The following is a 21697-nucleotide window of genomic DNA, read 5'->3' as shown; positions in this document are numbered from 1 at the left end:
GTCCTAGGTTCGATTCCCGGCTGGGTCACTGTCTGTCTGGAGTCTGCACGTCCTCCCCGTGTGTGCGTGGGTTTCCTCCGGGTGCTCCGGTTTCCTCCCACAGTCCAAAGATGTGCGGGTTAGGTGGATTGGCCATGCTAAATTGCCCGTAGTGTCCTAATAGTAAGGTTAAGGGGGGAGTTGTTGGGTTACGGGTATAGGGTGGATACATGGGTTTGAGTAGGGTGATCATTGCTCGGCACAACATCGAGGGCCGAAGGGCCTGTTCTGTGCTGTACTGTTCTAAAATAAATACGTTATTGAGCACATTAAAACAGATATACGTTGATAGAAAACTTGAAAACAGCAACGGCTCTGCTCAAAATCAAAAGTGAAACTAAGAACAGATTACATGACTCACTTGCCTTCTGGTGATGTCATGCTGCTACCCTTTAAAGGCATATTACAACAGTGAGTAGCGAAAGTGAGTGTAGGTCCCTTAAAGGGTAAATAACTGGCAAATTAATAATGGGAAACATTGAAATGGTGGACGTTTGAACAAGTATTTTGTATCTGTTCATAATAGAGGACACAGAAAGCATCCCAAGAATAGGAGAAAATCAAGAGACCAAACCGAGCTTAAAACAATCACAATCACAGGAAAATTAATGGGACTGAAGGTTCAAATCAGAGTACTATTTAAATGCAGAGAGATTGCAGAATTCTGCAGGACATAAGAATTTGGTATCACTGTACCTAAGTCATAAACATTTAGCATGCAAGTACAGCAGGTAGTTAGGAAAATAAATGGAATATTGGGCTTTATTACTTTATTAAGGGGGAACGGGGTATAAATGTAGGCAAGTCTTGCTACAGCTGTACAGGTCATTTGTGAAACCAAACCTGGAGTACAATGTACAGTTTGGGTCTCTTTCCCGTAACAAAAATGTTCTTATATTAGAAACAGTTCAGAGAAGGGTCACTAGGCTGATTCCTGAGATTACGGGTTGCGTTAAGAGAGGAACAGGTTGGATTGATACTCATTGGAGTTTGGAAGAATGAGGTGTAATCTTATTGAACTATTTAAGTTTCAGAAGGGGATTGATTGAGTAGATACTGGAACAATATTTCTCTCGTAGTGGAATTTAGAATTAGGAGCAACAAATACTTCCCCACATCCCATGAAATTTTTTTTTAAAATGCAACACTTTCATCAGATGACCATTGTATAATATTACAGTTTAGACGGGAGGGTGTGTGATTGCTAATGCAAGCCAACTAGTTTACTAATCCAAGAAGAGTTCTTCATACATTAAATGCTGTACAGATTTTAATGGTAGTTCTTGGTGTTATGTGAGAGTACCTTTAAGAAATGTGTGTTTAAGAAATGTACCTTTTAAGAAATGAGTGTTTATCAGTGATGTCAGAGTGTGGGTGGAGCTGTCTGCTTTTTACTTTTGTTTTAGGCTGTTTGCTGTCGGGTGTGTTTTATTTTGTTTTCAGAGCTGGATAGTTGCAGTCACAGCCAGAAATGTATTAGTCTCTCTCTCTCTGTAATCTAAAAACTGTAAATTGATCCTTTGGTGATTTAACACTAATAACTGCTCTCAGTAGTGACTGTAACCTGATGTGCTCCTGTTCAAGGTTATGTTTTTAAGTCTTATGGATGTTAAAAGGAAAGCTCAAAGGATTACTTAGTGTTGTAGTCTTTGGGGGGTGGATTTGAATTAATGGTTGCTAAGATGTTCACTGTATGTTTTAAAAAGGTTAATTTGAGTCAATAGAATAAACATTGTTTTGCTTTAAAAAATACTTTTCCATTTCTGCTGTACCACACCTGTAGAGTGGGCCGTGTCCTCTCCAGACCACAATCTATTGAAAGTTGTGGGTCAGGTGAACTCCATGATACACTTTAGGGTTCTCTAAACCTTGGCCCATAACATTGGTTACATAATTAATTTTATACACGTGGCCCGCAACACCTCACCAAAACTTGTTAAGTGGCCCTCTAACCAAAATAATTGCCCATCCCAATCCAGGCCAAAACGTTATGGATGACCAGTTGCATGTAATATCAGTTGCATGTAATACCAGAGGGTGGCAGCTGCCTGTGGAATGGTTAAAACCTTACTGATGCCCTGACACAGATGTATATATAACATTTAGTAGTATCCCTACATTTGTATGTAATGCTCAGTGATGTCTCTAAATAAGAACATATACCAGGAATCTCCTGAGGGATTCTCCCGATTGTTTACTGTAATTTCAATGGAAGATCAGCGAAAACCCTGGATAGACTCATCAGTGGGCTCTCCACCCATTTTTTGGCAGAAGAATGCTGTTAACCAGGAGAATCCTGAAGGAAATTCCTGGTGACATTCCACAGTGATGACTGATACAGCTATAACATTTTAAGTGATGCCTCTGTGAAGTCCCCCTGGCAACGTACATGGTTCTGAGCCCCACATTCTGCCAACTCCTTTCTGCCAGCTCTTGGTGAACAACAGGAAAGTCGGGGCTCTCTGAACAAAGGAAATGATCAGTGTAACTTGTTTGATCACTAACCACACAGAACATACTACGCTTCAAAATAATAACTCCCACCTTACTTTGTGAACTCAAACCTGGGGAAGTGAATACTGTTTTTGATGAATATGGTGAAATTCTGGGCCCTCGTCAATATAGTGTCCCTGAAAAAGTAGAGAGAAAATTTTTAGAATACTGAATAAATAGAACCAACTACATATTAATATGCTCCTGTAGTAAGTAGTTCAGGTATCTTCTTATTGCAAAAAAGACTTGAGAGAAAACAAACAAACATTAATTAACAACTAATTTAACCCTTGAAACTGCTATCATTTTCGTGAATCGACGCAATAACCCCTTTCAAATACAATTTTGGGTTTGGTGTTGAACCTGAGAATCACTTCTCCACTTTTTGTTCCAATACCTTTGAGTTAAAGAGCAGCATTCTATTCATCTACTTTTTGTTGTTGTTTACGTGCACTAGCTTTTAGTAATTTGTACGTGGAAACCTACATCCCATTTCACCTCTGCGCTTCATATTCTCTCTCCAATGAAAACATTTTAAAAATGTTTTCCTTCATTCCATTTTTTAATAAATTTAGAACACCCAATTCATTATTTCCAATTAAGGGGCAATTTAACATGGCCAATCCACCTACCAGGCACATCTTTTTTTGGGTTGTGGGGGCGAAACCCATGCAAACACAGGGAGAATGTGCAAACTCCACACGGACAGTGACCCAGAGCCGGGATCGACCCTGGGGCCTCGGTGCCGTGAGACTGCAGTGCTAACCACTGCGCCACCGTGCATCATTCCTAAGTCAGGAGGCCACCAACTATTCAATTAGTTTGTCCATGTAACTTTGTAACTTCTTGTTTCCACCTACGAAGCTCTTTCATAGAATTATTCCTCTCTCCATAGGTCCCAATATTTCTGCTGCCTCCAGAAATCTTGGGATTCTATTTTTGTGGCTGCACTGCTAGATGTCCCGCCCTTAAATGAATGAGCTACCTGGATCTGAGAGATTCCCTGCTGGGAGTTCAATTTGTATGAGTAATGGGACTTTGTATTCAATTTTGAATTCAATTTGTAATGAGTAATGAGTAAGCCTGATTTGGCCATGTGCAAAGCTACAATACTACTACTGCTCAAGGACAATGTATCACATAGCTAGGAATCTGTGTATTATTCTGTGGGGAAAAGTTTCTTTATTTCCAATTTAAGCTTGTATTATTCTGCTCTTTTTCTAGGACTTCCATGCTTTGCACAAAGCTTATTTTATAATCTCTGTTCAATTGACAGTGAGAGCAGAACTTAGTTCCATCTGGGGCATAGATATTAAAGCCATTCAATTCTACCTGTCTGATATTTAGTGACAACAGCCCATACCTGAGTATTTTAATATATTCTTAAAGTGACTTTCGGTTGCGGTGATGCAGAGCTAAGCCGCACGTTCGGTAGCTCCCACTATTTTTGTTTTTTTGGGCTCTTTTAAGGGCCCGCAGCGGTGCTGGTTGGACTTTTCCCGGTGTGGGCTGTGCTTATCTGCCGGTGGATGGACTGGACCAGGAGCGGAGCGGTTAAAAAATCGGCTTTGGAGCAGAGAAAGGTGCGAGGCAGGAGAAACAAGATGGCGGCGGGCAGGGAACCAGCAGCGTGGCAGCAGTGGGCGCAGGAGCTGCTTCAGCGCTGCTTCAGAGAGCTGAAGGCTGAGATCCTGGAACCGTTTATGGCCTCCCTGGACAAGCTCATGGCGATTCACACGGCTCAGGGTGCAGAGATCTGAGAGCTACGGCAAAAGGCCTCGGAGAGCGAGGACAAACTCCTAGGCCTGGCAGTGAAGGTGGAGTCGCACGAGGCGCTCCACAAGAAATTGTTAGCGAGGATGGAGAACCATTCCCGTCGGAAGAACCTGCGGATCCTGGGCCTCCCAGAGGGGCTGGAAGGTTTGGACTTGGGGCCTACGTGGCCGTGGTGCTGAACTCGTTAATGGGCGCGGGGTCGTTCCAGGGGTCCTTGGAGCTCGAGGGGGCCCATTGAGTGCTGTTGAGGAAGCCCAAGCCGAACGAGCCGCCTAGGGCGGTGCTGGTCCGTTTTCACCGCTTCGTTGACCGTGAGTGTGTGCTGAGATGGGCGAAGGAGAGGAGCAGCAGGTGGGAGAATGTAGAGATCCAGATTTATCAGGACTGGAGCGCGGAGGTGGCGAAGAGAAGGGCTGGTGTTAATCGGACGAAGGCAGTGCTTCACAAGGGGGTGAAGTTTGGCCTGTTACAGCCGGCTCGCCTCTGGGTCACTTACAAAGATCGCCAGCTTTACTTCGATTCCCTGGAGGATGCCTGAGCCTTCGTCCAGGCAGAGAAGTTGGACTCGAACTGAGGACTGGGGGGGCTGGGAACTGATGTACATAGTCCGGAGGCCTTGCCCTCCTGGGTATCCTTTCGTTTTTTGGTTGTGTTTGTTGATGCCTTTTTGCTATTTTGCTTTTTTGCCTATTGGGGCTGTTATTTATTTATTCGGGTGCTTTCTAGTTTTTCACTGGTGGAGGGCTGGGGAGCTGTTCGTGGCCCCGCTAGGTCACGTGCCCTTCTTTTTCCCACGTGTTGGGTCGGGGGGGCAGGGTCTGAGATGGAAGCGCGGGCTTTCTTCCCGCGTTGGAGGCGCAGTGGGCGGGACTGGCACTGGGCGGGGGGAGTGGTAGTTGCGTTACAGCGGGGGGGGGGGGGGGGGGGGGTTGTTGGGGTGGTGGGAGCAGACGGGGTCAGCAGGAGTCGGCTGACTTACGGAAGTACGATGGAAGGGATTACGCAGCTGGGGGGGAATGGGGGGGTACCGGGTTGCTGCTGGAGGGGCCGAAGGGGAACTGCTCGTGATGGGGGGGTTGGGAGGGGGGCCTGCCACCGTGGGCAACGGGCCTGGGGGGTTCTGCGGGCACATGGTGACCGAGGGAGAGCTATGGCTGACCTGCGCAGAGGAAGGGGAAGACCCCCCCAGATTCGGCTGGGCACATGGAACGTGAGGGGGCTGAATCGGTGAAGCTGGCCCGGGTCTTGCCGCATTTGAAGGGGATGGGAGCGGACGTGGCTATTCTCCAGGAGACGCACCTTAAGGTGGCGGATCAGGTGAGGCTGAGAAGAGGCTGGGTTGGACAGGTGTTTCACTCGGGGCTAGATGCGAAGAATCGAGGGATGGCGATTTTAGTTGGCACGAGCTTGTCGTTCGTGGCGTCGAGTGTGGTGGCGGATAGCTGTGGCAGATACGTAATGGTAAGTGGTAGGCTTCAAGGGGAGAGGGTGGTTCTGGTTAATGTGTACGCCCCCAACTGGGACGATGCAGGTTTCATGCGGCAAATGTTGAGCCGGATCCCGGACCTGGAGACGGGTTTGATCTTGGGAGGGGATTTTAATACTGTGTTGGACCCAGCTCTGGATCGTTCGAGGTCTAAGACGGGCATGAGGGGGTTCATGGATCAGATTTAGGGGTAGACCCTTGGAGGTTTTTGAGGCCAGGAGGTAGGGAGTTTTCCTTTTTCTCCCATGTCCACAAGGTTTATTCCCGGATTGATTTTTATGTCCTCAGCGGGGTGCTAATCCCGAGAGTGGTGGGGGCGGAGTATTCGGCGATAGTCATATCTGACCACGCTCCGCATTCGGTGGACCTGGAGCTGGGGGAGGGGAAGGATCAGCGCCCGCTGTGGAGGTTAGATGTGGGGCCTCTGTCAGAGGAGGAAGTATGTGGGCGGGTCCGTAGGGACATAGAGGGGTATTTGGAAGCTAATGCCAATGGGGAGGTGCAAGTTGGGGTGGTCTGGGAAGCACTGAAGGCAGTGGCTAGGGGGGAGCTGATATCTATTCAGGCGCACAGGGAGAGGGGGGAGAGGGTTGAGAGGGAGAGGGGGGAGAGGGTTGAGAGGGAGAGGTTGGTGGAGGAAACGGTAAGGGTGGACAGGAGGTATGCGGATGTCCCGGAAGAGGGGTTTTGAGGAAGCGTCGCAGTCTCCAAGCGGAGTTCGATATACTGACCACCCGGAAGGCGGAGGCACAGTGGAGGAGGGCGCAGGGGGTGGTATATGAGTACGGGGAGAAGGCAAGCCGGATGCTGGCCCACCAGCTCCGGAAGTGGGAGGCAGCGAGAGAGATAGGGGGAGTCACAGATGCAGGAGGGAACCTGGTGCGGAGCGGTAGGGACATTAATGGGGTGTTCAGATCCTTTTATGAGGGGCTGTACCGGGCGGTGCCCCTAGGGAGGTGGGTGGGATGGACCACTTTCTGGATAAGCTGGAGTTCCCAAGGGTGGAGGAGGAGCGGGTGGAGGGTCTGGGGGCCCCAATCGAGTTGGAGGAGCTGATGGAGGCGCTGGGGGGCATGCAGACAGGAAAAGCACCGGGACCTGACGGGTTCCCGGTGGAGTTCTCAGACCTGCTGGGCCCATTGTTAGTGAGTACACTGAATGAGGCGAGGGAGGGGGGGGGGGGGGGGGGGGGGGGGGGGGGGGGGGGGCTTTGCCCCCGACGATGTCTAGAGCAATAATCTCACTGATTCTGAAGCTGGATAAGGACCCCCTCCAGTGTGGGTCTTACAGGCCTATCTCGCTCCTCAATGTGGACGCAAAGTTGTTGGCTAAGATACTGTCCAGGAGGGTGGAAGATGTGGTCCCACTGGTTATCCATGAGGACCAAACGGGGTTTGTGAAGGGGAGGCAGCTGAATGTCAATGTACATCAGCTTCTTAATGTTATGATGATGGCGTCGGCGAATGGGGCGGTGGAAAAAGTAGCATCGATGGATGCGGAGAAAGCCTTTGACAGGGTGGAGTGGAGCTACCTGTGGGAAGTGTTGAGGAGATTTGGGTTTGGTGAGGGATTCATTAGCTGGGTGAGGCTGCTGTATAGTGCCCCGGTAGTGAGCGTGGTGACGAATGGGAGGAGGTCGGAGGACTTTCGGCTGTCCCAGGGGACGAGGCAGGGGTCTCCCCTTGTCTCCCCTGCTCTTCGCGTTAGCGATTGAACCCCTGGCCATGGCGCTGAGGGATTCGAAGAACTGGAGGGGGATTGTGCGGGGGGGGGTTGTTGCTGTACGCGGATGATTTACTGTTGAACATCGCGGATCCGGTGGGGGGGGGGGGGGGGGATGCCAGAGGTGTTGAGGATACTTGGGGAGTTTGGGGACTTTTCGGGCTATAAGCTCAACGTTGGGAAGAGTGAGCTGTTTGTGCTGCACTTGGGGGACCAGGAGAGGGAGATAGGGAAGCTCCCGTTGAAGAGGGCGGAGAGGAGCTTTAGATATCTTGATGTCCAGATAGCTAGGAGCTGGGGGGCCCTGCATAGGCTAAACTTTTCGAGGCTGTTGGAACAGATGGAGGAGGAGTTCAGGAGATGGGATGCGCTGCCGCTCTCTTTGGCGGGCAGGGCCCAGTCAGTTAAGATGATGGTGCTCCCGAGGTTTTTGTTTCTCTTCCAGTGTCTCCCCATCTTGATTCCGAAGGCTTTTTTTAGGAGCGTTAATAAGAGTATTCTGGGGTTTGTGTGGGCGCGGAAGACCCCGAGAGTGAGGAGGGTATTCCTGGAGCGAGGCAGGAAGGTAGGTGGTTTGGCGTTGCCCAACCTGTGTGGGTACTACTGGGCTGCGAATGTGGCAATGATTCGTAGGTAGGTGATGGAGGGGGAGGGTGCCGCATGGCAGAGGTTGGAGGTGGCATCCTGTGTGGGCACAAGTTTGGAGGCATTGGTGACGGCCCCGCTCCCACTCCCCCTGGCAAGGTACTCTACAAGTCCAGTAATGGTAGCTTCCCTCAAAATTTGGGGGCAGTAGAGGCGGCATAGGGGGGAGGTGAAGGCCTCAGTTTGGAACCCGATACGGGGAAACCACCGGTTTGCACCAGGGAGAATAGATAGTGGGTTTGGCATAGGGCAGGCATCAGGCGGATGGGGGACCTTTTCCTCGACGGGAAGTTTGCGACCTTAGAGGAGTTGGAGGGGAAGTGGGTTCTCCCCCCTGGGAATACTTTCAGGTATATGCAGATTAGGGCGTTTGTTAAGCGGCAGGTGGCGGAGTTTCCACTATTGCCGCCAAGGGGGGGTCCAGGACAGGATGCTCTCGGGGACGTGGGTCGGTGAGGGTCGGATCTCGGCAATTTATCAGGTGATGCAGGAGGGGGAGGAGGCCTCGGTGGAGGAGCTGAAAGAGAAGTGGGAGGAGGAGCTAGGGGAGGAGATTGGCGAGGGGACGTGGGCGGATGCCCTGGGGAGGGTGAATTCGTCCTCTTCTTGCGCACGGCTAAATCGCTGGCTTTTAAAGCAGACCAAGCAGGCCAGCAGCACGGTTCGATTCCCGTATCAGCCTCCCCGGACAGGTGCCGGAATGTGGCGACTAGGGGCTTTTCACAGTAACTTCATTGAAGCCTACTCGTGACAATAAGTGATTTTCATTTTCATTTAATTTAATTCAGCTGAAGGTGCTGCATAGGGAGCACATGACTGGGGCCAGGCTGAGCCGGTTCGTTGGGGGAGAGGACAGGTGTGGGAGGTGTTCGGGAGGCTCTGAGAATCACACCCACATGTTCTGGGCGTGTCCGGCGTTGGATGGGTTCTGGAAGGGGGTGGCGGGGACCTTGCCCAAGGTGGTCGGTTCCAGGGTGGAACCGGGCTGGGGGCTTGCTATCTTTGGGGTAGCATCGGAGCCGGGAGTGCAGGAGGCGAGAGAGGCCGGTACCCTGGCCTTTGCGTCTCTAGTAGCCCGGCGTAGGATTCTTTTACAGTGGAGGGACGCGAAGCCTCCGAGCCTGGAATCTTGGATCAGCGATATGGCCGGGTTCATCAAACTGGAGAGGGTCAAGGTTGCCCTGAGGGGTCGGTGCAAGGGTTCTTCCGGCGGTGGCAGCCTTTTCTTGATTTCCTGGCGGAGAGTTAGAGGGTTGGGGGGGGGTGGGGGGGCTGGGCTGGTGGAGGGGGGGGGCTGGTGGAGGGGGGGGGGGGGGTTGCTGGTGGAGGGGGGGGGGTTATGGGTCTGTTAAGGGGTTTGTTATTGTGGCTATATGTTTGCCACTTTCTTTTATGTTATTAATTTATTGCTTTGTATTGGGGGTAGGGGCTTTTCTTTCTGTTTTTTTCTATGCCTTGTTTATTTTATTGTTGGGAGAAAATTTGTTGTTGAAAAATTTGAATAAAAATTATTTAAAAAAATATATATTCTTAAAGTATTTTGTCCCAGGTCAATGGGTAGGGTAGGAATGGCGAGGGAGCTGGAGGGATTTATGGAGAGGATGGGTTTGGTGGATCCATGGAGTTTTCAGAACCTAAGGGGAAGGGAGTATTTCTTATTTACACACATCCATAAGGTGCATTCGAGGATTCATTACTTTGTAGCAATTCGGGAGACTTTGGTTGGAATGGAGGGGCAGAGTATACGGGGATAGTTATCTTGGAACACGCGCCCCACTGGCTGGAGATTCGCTTTAGAAATGAAATGAAAATCGCTTATTGTCACAAGTTGGTTTCAAATGAAGTTACTGTGAAAAGCCCCTAGTCGCCACATTCCGGCGTCTGTTCGGGGAGGCTGATACGGGAATTGAACCGTGCTGCTGGCCTGTCTTGGTCTGCTTTAAAAGCCAGCGATTTAGCCCAGTGTGCTAAACAGCCCCATCCGGGTCGAGAGCAGAGGCCGGAGTGGAGGTTTGAATCGGGGTTGTTGGCAGATGGAGGTTTTTGTTATAAAGTGCGGGCAGTGATTAAGGAGTATGTGGAGCTGAATCAGAATGAGGAGGTGTCGGCAGCCATTTTGTGAAGCACTGAAGGCAGTGGTCCGGGGGAAATTATTAAGGTTCGTGCGGATAGGGAAAGGAGGGAGGGACATGACCGTCTAGCGAGTGAGATAGTGGAGATGGACAGGGAATATTTGAGGGTGCCCACCGTGGAGGGATTGGCGAGGAGGAAAAAGTTGCAGCGGCAATTTGACAGACTGTCAATGGGGAGGGTGGTTGGGCAACTGCATAGGGCAAGTGGGGTGCAATGTGAGTTTGGGGAGAAGGCAAGCTGCATGCTGGCACGCCAGCTGCATAGGCAGGTCGCATCCAGGGAAATACTGAGGATACGGACTGGGGCTGGGGATGTGGTGTCGGAGCCAGGGAGGATAAATGAGGCGTTTTGGGAGTACTCCCAGGGATTTTACGAAGCGGACCGGGGGAAGAGCAGGGGGACATGGGCGGTTTCTGGACGAGCTGGAGTTTCCCCAGCTGGAGGAAGCAAAGTGGCAGGCGTTGGAGGAGCTGGATAGTAATAATAATAATAATAACTTATTGTCACAAGTAGGCGTCAATGAAGTTACTGTGAAAAGACCTAGTCACCACATTCTGGCACCTGTTCAGGGAGGCCGGTACGGGAATTGAACCCGCGCTGCTGGTCTTGTTCTGCATTACAAGCCAGCTGTGTAGCCCACTGTGCTAAATCATCCCTTTGAATCAGGGAGGGCCCCAGGACCAGCTGGGTACCCAGCGGAATTTTGTCAGAAATGTGCAGCAGACCTGGCATCACATGTGTTGGGGGCATTTAATGAGGCACTGGAGAAGGGGGAGTTGCCAGAGACGATGACGCAGGCAGTAATCACACTAATACCCAAAAAAGGGAAGGATCCGGTGGAATGTGAGTCGTATAGACCCATATCACTATTGAACACGGATGTGAAAGTATTGGTTAAGTTGTTGGTGGGGAGGATGGAGGACTGTGTCCCGGGGGTGGTTGCAGAAGATCAAACAGGCTTCGTGAATGGCAGCAGCTTGAGAGTAATGCAAGACAACTGTTGAATGTGGTGATGAATCCGTCAGTGGCTCTGGTACTGGAGGTGGTGGTGTCCATGGATGCAGAGAAGGTATTTGAACAGGTCTAGTGGCGGTACTTGTTCGAGGTTTTGGGAAGGTTTGGGTTTGGGCCGAGATTTGTGGCATGGGTGCGGTTTCTGTATGTGGCACCAAAGGAGAAGGTAAGGACGAATGATATGAGCTCACAAAGTTTTGATTTACACAGGGGTACGAGGCAGGGGTGCTCGCTGTCGCAGTTGCTTATTGCGCTGGCCATAGAACCATTGGAGATAGTTCTCAGGAGGTCGGCGGTGTGGCGAGGGATTGTGAGGAGACAAGGGAGCATAGGGCGTCGCTCTATGCCGATGACCTCTTGTATGTTTCGGATCTGCTGGAGAGTATGGAAAGGATTATAGGCCTGATGGAGAGGTTTAGAGGGTTCTCGGGATACAAACTGAATGTAGGGAAAAGCGAGGTTTCCTGGTGAATGAGCTGGCACAGCGGGCTAATTTCGGGGGGATACCATTTACGGTAGCAAGGGATAGGATTATATATTTGGGGATTCAGGTAGCGAGAGAATGGACAGGACTCCATAAGTGGAACTTAACGAAGCTGGTAAAGGAGGCCAGGGAGGATCTTAAGAGGTGGGATACACTGCACTTAACATTGGCGGGGAGGGTCCAAGTGGTGAAAATGAATATTCTGCCGAGGTTCTTGTTTATCTTTCAGGCTCTCCTGATCTTAATTTTTTCGGAAAGTGGACACGATTATTTCGGACTTTATATTGGCGGGGAAGGTGCTGAGGGTGGGGAGGACCATGCTACAGAGGCAGAGGCAGCAGGGAGGTTGGCATTGCATTACTTGCTTCATTATTAATGGTCAGCGAATGTGGACAAGGTGTGGCGGTGGTGGGAAGGAGAAGAGGTAGACTGGGTTAGGATGGAGGAGAAATCATGTAAGGGGTCTAGTTTGAAGGCTATGGTGATGGCAGCATTGCCAATGGCTCCGAGTAGGTATTCAGGGAGCCCGGTGGTGCAGTCTACGGTGAAGATACGGAATCGGAATCAGTTGAGGTGGCATTTTAGGGTGGAAGGGATGTCAGTGCTAATGCCGCTGTGCGAGAATCATGGGGTTGAGCCAGGGGAGGAGTGTGTGTGGATAGTGTACACAGATGGTGGAGGGAAATAGGGCTGGTCAAGGTGAGGGATTTGTATTTGCAAGAAGGGTTCGCCAGTCTGGAGGAGCTAAGGGAGAGGGTAGAGCTGCCGAGGTTGAATGAGTCCAGGTATCTGCAGGTTAGGATCTTTGTGCAAAACGTCTGGAGGAGGTTCCCTAGGTTGCCGGGGTACCCGGGGCACACCCTGCTGGAGCAACTGCTGCTTTCGGGTGCGGAAGGGGAGGGAATAATTGGGGATATATACAAGTGGCTGGGGGGACAGGGAGGCGAGAGGGTGGTGAAGATCAAGGAGAAATGGGAAGCGGAGTTGGGAGGGGTGTCATGTGAGAGAACCTTTAAGAACTGGGTGTTTATTAAATAGATCTAATAGATGTACTTTTAAGAAATGGGTGTTTATTGAATAGCTGCAGTGATGTCAGAGTGTGGGTGGAGCTGGGCTGTCTGTCTTTCACTTTCGATTTTCAGCAGGCAGCTACAGTGTGTTTTAGTTTTGTTTTGAGAGCTGGATGGCAGCAGGCAAAGCAAGCCACTGTATATGGATCTCTGCAATCTAAAGACTGTCTCCAGATCATTTGGGGAGCTGTTCGTCGCAGAGGGGTGAGAGCAGGGGAAAAAGGGGAAAAATCTGTACAGACTGTATAGTTGATTGTAGGGAAGTATGTTTCCCAGGTGTTTATTCGCTGTAATCTGTTTTGATGCATGTTTGTAATAAAAAACATTAAAAAAAAAATATTTTTGTTCCAAATTTTGAACATTTTCACAATTTGCAGCAAACACAAAATCCCCCCCCCCCCCCCCCCCCCCCCCCCCCCCCCCCCCCGCCCCCCTCCCCGGCCCTTCCCTCAGCAGTCAACGGTAACCTTCTCTCCAAAATACAAAATGAACAAATTCCAACTATTGTAGAGCCCATCACTCGCGCCCCCACCCCCCGTGCCCCCTCTCGAGAAAATATTACTTTCTCCAGGTCCGAGGCACAGGGTGGAGAAGCTGACCTCCACTCCAACAAGACCCGCCTGTGAGCAACCAGCAAGGTAATGGCTAAAACATCTGCTCCCACACCCGTCTGCATCTCCAGCTGATCCGACAGCCCGAATGAGGCTTCGAGGGGACTGGGCTCCATCTCCACATGCAGAACCCCCAAAATGGTGTTGAAAACCATCCTCCAAAAGCTTTGACAAAGGGTCATTTGGACTCAAAACGTTAGCTCCTTTCTCTGCCTACAAATGCTGCCAGACTTGCTGAGGGTTTCCAACATTTTCTCTTTAGCTCCAAATTCTTTCCAGCTTCGGGAGTGTGATGATATGAAGAAGCAATCTTGTAAATAGTAATATGTACGACCTCCTACCAGCGTGTGGCAGTAGAGAACAACCATGTGACACTTACCTCAGGGAGTCTGGAGATGGACGTCGTAGTGGATAGTCGCATTTGTAGTTGCTCTTAGAAAATTTGATAATGGTAATATAGTAGTTAGTAGATATTGATAGTTTTCTTATTGTTATCTGACCCACGAAATTGTTCAGCAATAAACATTCTCCAGACGTTCTCTAATGCACTAACTCCGTCTGGCCAAGCACTAAAACGTAACATGGTACCAGGGTGTTTTTGAAGATATAAGACCAGAGACCAAGAGAGCAAAGAAAAAAGAAAACAAATTCTACTAACCACGTAGAGCACTGGCAGAATATCAACAATGATGGAAGGTCTGAAGACACCACACCAGCTTCGAGTCACTGGTAATGTAGATGCGAATTGGAGCGCTTTTAAACAGCAATTCACACAATTTTGTAGCAGCTCTGGGTCTTAAGGCACAGCCTAATGAACGGAGAATAGTGTTGCTACTCACTGTAGCAGGTCCACCGACGATAGAAGTCTTTAATACCTTCACATTCGATAATGAAGCTGATAGGAATAACTTTGGTGAGATCGTGAAAATATGCAATCAATACTACACCAAAAAAAAACGTTTGAGCAGTATGTTTTTTGCACGCGTACACAACTGGCTCGCAAATCGTTCAACAGCTTTTTAACAGATTTGAGGTTAAAGGCTCAGACATGTAATTTTGCAACTTTGCAAGCGTCAATGATACATGATCAAATTGTAATCAGGATTAGCAATGACAAAGTTTGTGAAAGATTGTTGAGGGGAAACAAACTCCAGCTCGATGATGCCATTAAGATTTGCTATGCCAGTGAGCTAGTTACGCATCAGATTAGCACTCTAAACCGAAAGAGGTTTGGTGCGAAGATTGGAGATACAGCCAACGCCATTAATGTTGTGACCCAAGGCAAAATGTGGTCCCAGCAGCGGTGGCCATTTTAAATGAGTAACAGATGGCACCATTCTGTGCAAGCATTGCAGCAACAAGCACTTGCAATGGCAATGTCCAGCATTTGGAAAAGTATGTTCCAAATGCATCAATTCTTAAAGCGTTTCCAGAAATATTTCAAGGATTTGGAGTTTTGCCATTCACATCACGGATACAATTGAAAGAGAATGTGCAACCAATTAATACATGCATCAAGGCGCATACCCGCTCCATTAAAGGAATGATTAAAAAGTGAAATGGACAGGTTGACAAATCTGGGTGTGATAAAACGAATTGAAGAACCAATGGATTGGGTGAACTCCATGGTCTGCGTGCAAAAACAAAATAATGACCTGAGAATCTGCATGGATCCCAAAGGTCTCAATTTAAATATAAAGGAAGCACATGATCCAATTCTGAAAAGAGAAGAGATTCTGTGTGAGATGTCAGGAGCGCCATGCTTTAGTAAACTAGATGCATCATCGGGGTTTTTGGCAACTGAAATTGGATGAGGAAGACACAAACCTGTGCACCTTTAATAATAATAATAATAATAATCACTTATTGTCACAAGTAGGCTTCAATGAAGTTACTGTGTAAAAACACTCCATTTGGGTGATACTGTTTCCTCAGTACTATTTCAGCATCTGAAATTTTCCATTGGGCAATAGAACACGTCGTAGAAGGAATTCCAGGCATCAGAGTATACGTAGACGATATCGTCATTTGAAGTTCAACAAGAGAAGAGCACGACAATAGGTTTATCAAAGTGCTGAGAAGCATAAAAAAGTATGGTTTCAGATTAAATAAAGCCAAATGCCAGTTTGGTGTTGAAGAAATTACTTTCCTCGGACATAAACTGTCCGCTCGAGGTATACAACCAGATCAGGAGAAGGGAAAGGCGATATTAAACATGCCACGTCCAACAGACAAAAAGAGTCCTCAGGATGCTGGGTATGATAACATTTTTATTCCTAATATTTCAGCAAAAACGACATGCGTGCGGGAAATCATTAAAAAAAATACAGTTTTCCAATGGTCTGAAAAACATGAGCAAGAGTGGCGAATGCTACTGGAAGCATTGACAAACAGCTCTAGTGCTGACATTTTTTGACCCTACAAGAAGACAAAAATATTGACAAATGTGTTGAAAGATGGGTTGAGAGCAGTGTTATTGCAGCAGGACAATGATGAAAATTGGCTTCCACTTGCCTATGCTCCGAGGTCAGTGACTGACACTGAGCGTAGATATGCTCAGATCAAGAAAGAATGCTTAGGTCTGATAAACAGATCAGACAAATTCTACAACTACGTATATGGCCCACCAACATTCTTAGTTGAAACAGATCACAGACCACTTGTAGCGATAATAAAGAAAAGTCTAAATGGGATGTCACCAAGAATACAATATATGATGATGAAGTTAGAGAGGTACGACTTCAATCTCATATACTCCAGGAAAACATATTGTAATAGCTGATGCACTCTCTCGAACTACGGATATGATGGAAGAACAACACATGGACGAGGATGTGCAAGTACACGTGAATCGTGTGACAGAAACTCTTCCAGTGTCCGATGAAAAATCAAAATTGATCAGAAAAGAAACTAACAAAGATGAAATGATACAAAGGATCATTAAATATCTCAGTGAGGCCTGGCCAAAAGGATCCTGTTCCAAATATAACAATATTCGAGCAGCGCTAAGTGCAGCCAATTTTTTTTGCTTAGGCAAAACAGGATTGTCATACCACAATCTTTAAGATCCATGATTCTACAGAAGATTCATGAGGGGCACTTAGGCATAGAAAAATGCAAACAAAGAGCTCGAGAAATGGTACACTGGCCAGGCATTCAAGACATTCAGATTATGATAGAAAAGTGTGCAGCTTTTCAGAAGTTTCAGTACAAACGACAAACCAAACCAATGCAAATGGGCGAAATAATAACGATTCCTTGGCAGAAAGTGGGAATGGATCTCTTCGATCTGGCAGGAAAGGAATACCTGTTAGTGATCGACTATTTCTTCAACTTTCCAGATTTCCATAAGTAGTACAAGTAGTTAACTCATCAGCCTGGCGTGTCATCCAACATACCAAGGACATTTCTGCTCATCGTGGAATGTCTCAAATTGTCATGAGCGACAATGGCCCCATGTTTTAGCAGTCATGAATGGATAGAGTTCGTACAGAGCTATGACTTTTGACATATTACTCTGGTCCACTCTGTCCGCAATCCAATGCGACGGCTAAAAAAGGTGTTCATATTGTGAAGCAGCTACTCAAAAAGGCTATGGACAATCTGAAGGGGGGGTCTCTTGGGATGAGACCCCCTTAAAACTGAATAGCTAGGGTAAGACTAGAATAGTTCTACATAAGTTAGTTTATTAAGGATTGAGACTAATCATAGAAAGTATATCCTGTAATCATTATTAACCATTAAACATGTATTTTTAGGACATAGCAGTAATAAGCATTCAAACTCTTGGGACAAGCAGTGGCCACAATGCATGATGGGATTTAAGATAGCTAACTAGCAGAAATAGTCTGGTCAGCAATAACACGGTCAGCTCAGTAAACAATACTTATCGGTGCCCCCAATATCCTGTCTTAGACAATCTATGGTGTAAAGCAGAAACCAACTGGCATCCTGCCCCGAGATGAACTGCGACATGGAGGATGAAAATGGACAAAAACAACTTTATAATGGACACAGGATTCTCGTAAACAACAGGTGGCTGGATGGGGTTAAATCATGGGCTGATCACAAGTCATCAATATGCTAAAAGTAAATTTTACTGGACAGTATAAAATTGACCACTCCAAGGGTTGGATCAAGTCCAACTGGGGTGGGCTATTGATTTTTGGGTAATTCTACAATTGGTGTGTTTGTACCAATGTCAGAAAGATTGGTTTTGGCATTTATCCAGATCTCTCTACCATGTAGATGGACCAAGCTTGGAATAATAAAGCCATCTTAACCAGGTTGATGTGTGTCTTCAGATCTGTGTGTTCAGCTGAGCTGGAACTAAGAGGGAGGAACCCCACGTACAAGCTAGCTCAATACTCAGGCCTTGTAAACACTCCTACAGTTAGGAAGATCCAAACCTCGCGTTACTTCGCTATAGAGCAGCACAATTGATTAATGGGTTATCACCTTAACAATTGTTAATGAATCGACAACTCAGAACTATTGTACCATATCCATCACGGGAAACAACAAATCGAAAACTTGTGAAGAGCTCACATTTCAAAAAGGAAGGCAGAAGAGGTATTATGATAGATCGACAGAATGTCTACAACCGTTGGCAAAGAGTGACACAGTTGGGGTAGAAGATCCTGATGGAAATAGATGGTTGAAATGTGCAAAGGTAATACAGCCATGAGGTCCGCAGTCATACATCATAATCACCAATGAAGGGCAAATTCTACGAAGAAACAGGAGAACCTTGCTGAAGGTTCAGCAACCCTTTGTTCCGGGATGATGTTAAAAACAATCTCAGGACAACTGAACAAACGCTACCTCAGCTCACAGAAACAGAACAAGCTGAAGATGTGCAAAACACAACTAGAACCATCTTCAGAGACAGTTGAGAACCAGACAAACTCAAGTTCAACCAATGCTTAGAAGGGCAACAAGACACAGAAGAATGCCAGACAGACTGAATCTGTGATGGACTGTAAACATGTAAATAATGGAAGCATTATGCATATCATCTGCATTGTATATTAAATTTAAATAGTGTTTGTAAATATTCATTTCCAAAGGGAAGGGGATGTGCTGATATATATAAGCAATCATATAAATAGGAATATGTACCACCTCCATCCAGTGGGTGTCAGTAGAGAACAACCACGTGACACTGTTACCTCAGGGAATCTGGAGATAGTCGTCATAGTGGATTGTTGTCTTTCTAGTAGCTCTTAGAAAATTTAATAATAGTAATTTAATAGTTAGTAGATTTTGATACTTTTCTTATTGTTATCTGACCCACTTAATTGGACTCACACAATTGATCAACAATAAACATTAACTAGTCACAAACTAGATGTTCCCATATGCACTAATTCCGTCCGGACAAGCACCGGAACGTAACAGGGAGGAGGCCCAAAACGTATATACATGGTTCGCCTGGTCCTTCCCACATTGTTCACAGACATACTCCACCCCCTCGAACAGCCAGCTCACCCTAGACTTTGTAAGGTGTGCCTTGTACACTACCTTCAGGTGTATCAGTCCCAGCCTCACACACGAAGACAAGGTGTTTATTCCCCAGCACCTCATACACAATCCCTCCTCCAGCTCTTCCTCCCAATTCGCCTTTACCCCTTCCATGGACACCTCATCCTCCTCCAAAATTCTCCTGTAAATTGCCGAGATGACCCCTCTCTCCAAACCCCCCCCCCCCCCCCCCCCGCCCCTGCCCTCCCCTGCTAACAGCACCGCCTCCAACAACGAGAAGACAGGCACTATCGGGAAAGTCAGGAAGACATTCCTCGCAAAGTCCTGCACCTACATATACCTGAAACTTTCGCCCCGTGCCAACTCAAACCTTTCACTCAGCTCCTCCAAGCTCGCACACCGCCCTCCCAGAAACAGATCCTTCATCTCCTTAATCCCCTTTTCTTCCATGCCAAATGAAATGGCAGCCCCTCTACCCCCAGAGAGGAGACAATAAAGTACTCACTTTTCCCCTAATTCAATTTATACCCTGAGAATGTCCCAAATCTCTGAAGCAAACCCATTATGTCCCTCACCGAAGAACTCAGCTTCGAAATATGTAACAAGTCATCTGCATACAAGGGTACACTATGCTCCACTCCCCCATTCCTCTTCCACAACCCCGAGCTCCCCAGCACAATGGAATGGCCAAGGGCTCTATAGCCAATGCAAAGAAAACGTGGGGGGGGGGGGGGGGGGGCATAGGGCACCCCTGACTCATTGCTCAGTCCAATGAAAATACCCTGAATTCATATTATTCATGCACACGCCCACCAGCGACTCCTTATACAACAGCTGCACCCACGCCACAAACTTCGGCCCAATCCCAAATTCCTCCAACACCAGCATCAAATAACTCCACCAACCAATCAAACACCTTCTGTGCATCTAACACCACCACCACCTCCATCTCCTTTCCCTCTGTCGGAGGAAACACCACATTCAGTAGCCTCCTCACATTCAATGACAAGTGTCTGCCCTTGACGAACCCCATCTAATCCTCCCCAATCACCCTCGAAAGGCACCCTTCCAACATTAACGCCAGTACCTTTGCCAATCTCTTGGTGTCCGCATCACCAGAAAAATGGGCCTGTATGACCCACACCACAGGATCCTTGTCCTTCTTAAAACAACAAGATCGAGGCCTGCCCCATCATTTGTGGCAAGACCTCCCCTGACCATCGTGTCCTCAAACATTCCTACCATCCCACTATCAACGGCACCAGCCTTTGACTGGGAACCCATCCAGCCTTGTCACCTTCCCTGTCTGCATCCTCCCGATAGCCAGCTTCACCTCCTCCACCCATCAACTCCTAGCCCATTGCTGAGTAAACACAGATTGTGCTTGGAAACTATTCGGGAACAAATGAGGAAGTAAGGGTTATTAACAAATGTAAATTAAATTGTATTATAAGGACTCCAGATGTAGCTGCTTTGTTCACCGGTTTTATTCAAACACATGCAGGGAAGCTATACCCGTGCTATACCCGTACAAGATGGAGTATGAGCTTCTCAATCAAATAAAATACATAATTTTTAGACTGTTACACAGAAAATAGTTTATTTGCATTTATCAGTAAAAAATTAAAATGATTTGATACTTTAATACAGTTACCCAATCAATAAAGTGACTATACCATCATGTTTACAATGTAGCTACAACCTTTAGCATTGCATTACAATGGATGAAACAGCATCTTGTACCTTTGTCAAATAGAATTGAGTTACTTTGTTGGCTCATTTTAACAGTCTGCCACCTACACCACTGACTAATAAGCAGAAATTATCAAGCTTTTTGTGTTACCTTTCCGATTGTTTACTTTCCACTGGACACCAGGCGTGGACCTCGCATGTCTTTAATGAACCACGTTGAGTTACACATCTCCCGGTTTTCCTTCCTGTGCAGGGACAGTCATAGTTAACTTCAATCGCAATCACAATCCAAATTTTTAAATTACTCTTTTTTTTAATAAGACAATGGGTGGGATTTACTGACCATCCCGTCGCGTGTATTCTGGCAGCTGAGGCTGCCCGCCAGCGAGGTTTCTGCCCCCGCTGTTGTGAACGGAATTTCCCATTTGCTACACCTCTCGTTGCCGGGAAACCGGTGCGGCGTTGGTAGGATTGGAATATCCCGGTGGCCTGAACAGCCGGTAAATTCCGTCCAATGTATATTCAAACTCATTTGCTAAAGTAACATTGGAGGAAGTTTATTGGCTGAAGTGGGTCTTTTCATCTAAAACTCAATAGCCCGGTAGTATAGTGGTTAGCACTATAGCTTCACAGCGCCAAGATCCCAGGTTTGATTCCTGGCTTGAGTCACTGACTGTTGATTGATTGTATGTAAATGATAATGCAACTAATTCCGCGTCACAGTTCATTACATGCAGTCAATAGCATCCCAGTTATCACATATATGGTTAAAGTGGGTGTTGTCTGACCAGCCCCTAACTTCATACAAAAGTCACTCAAGACTAACATAAGGATATGTCCTGTCTGCATCTGGAGACCTTGAGCTACTGTGTGAAGCTGTTATCAGCGGCTGTTAAAATACTCCCTAGAAATACCCACGTCTAGTTCTCATAAGGTAGTTTACACAGTTTGTAACTTAATCCAGCTAATGATTGTTCAGGAATGTGGCTAGTTCAGCTAAAAGCCATTTTGTATCTTTAGTATTGCTAGCTTAGCTAACAGCCATTTT

The 21697-nt window shown here is 47.3% G+C and overlaps 1 protein-coding gene across 1 annotated transcript in view; it reads right to left on the bottom strand.

Moving 5' to 3' along the window:
* p2rx2 (purinergic receptor P2X, ligand-gated ion channel, 2) overlaps positions 1-21697 on the bottom strand; it is a 130752-nt gene that overhangs the window by 84176 nt on the left and 24879 nt on the right. Inside the window, exons 5-6 of the mRNA XM_038776363.1 lie at positions 20801-20894; positions 2589-2669 (exon numbers count right to left, since the gene is read on the bottom strand). Of these exons, the coding sequence (XP_038632291.1) occupies positions 2589-2669; positions 20801-20894 (175 nt within the window). The remainder of the gene's footprint in view (positions 1-2588; positions 2670-20800; positions 20895-21697) is intronic.

This window comes from Scyliorhinus canicula, chromosome 1, assembly GCF_902713615.1.
Source record: "Scyliorhinus canicula chromosome 1, sScyCan1.1, whole genome shotgun sequence".
NCBI classification, from domain to species: domain Eukaryota; kingdom Metazoa; phylum Chordata; class Chondrichthyes; order Carcharhiniformes; family Scyliorhinidae; genus Scyliorhinus; species Scyliorhinus canicula.
The sequence above is the reverse complement of the archived record's forward strand: the minus strand, read 5'-3'. Positions and strand labels throughout refer to the sequence as shown.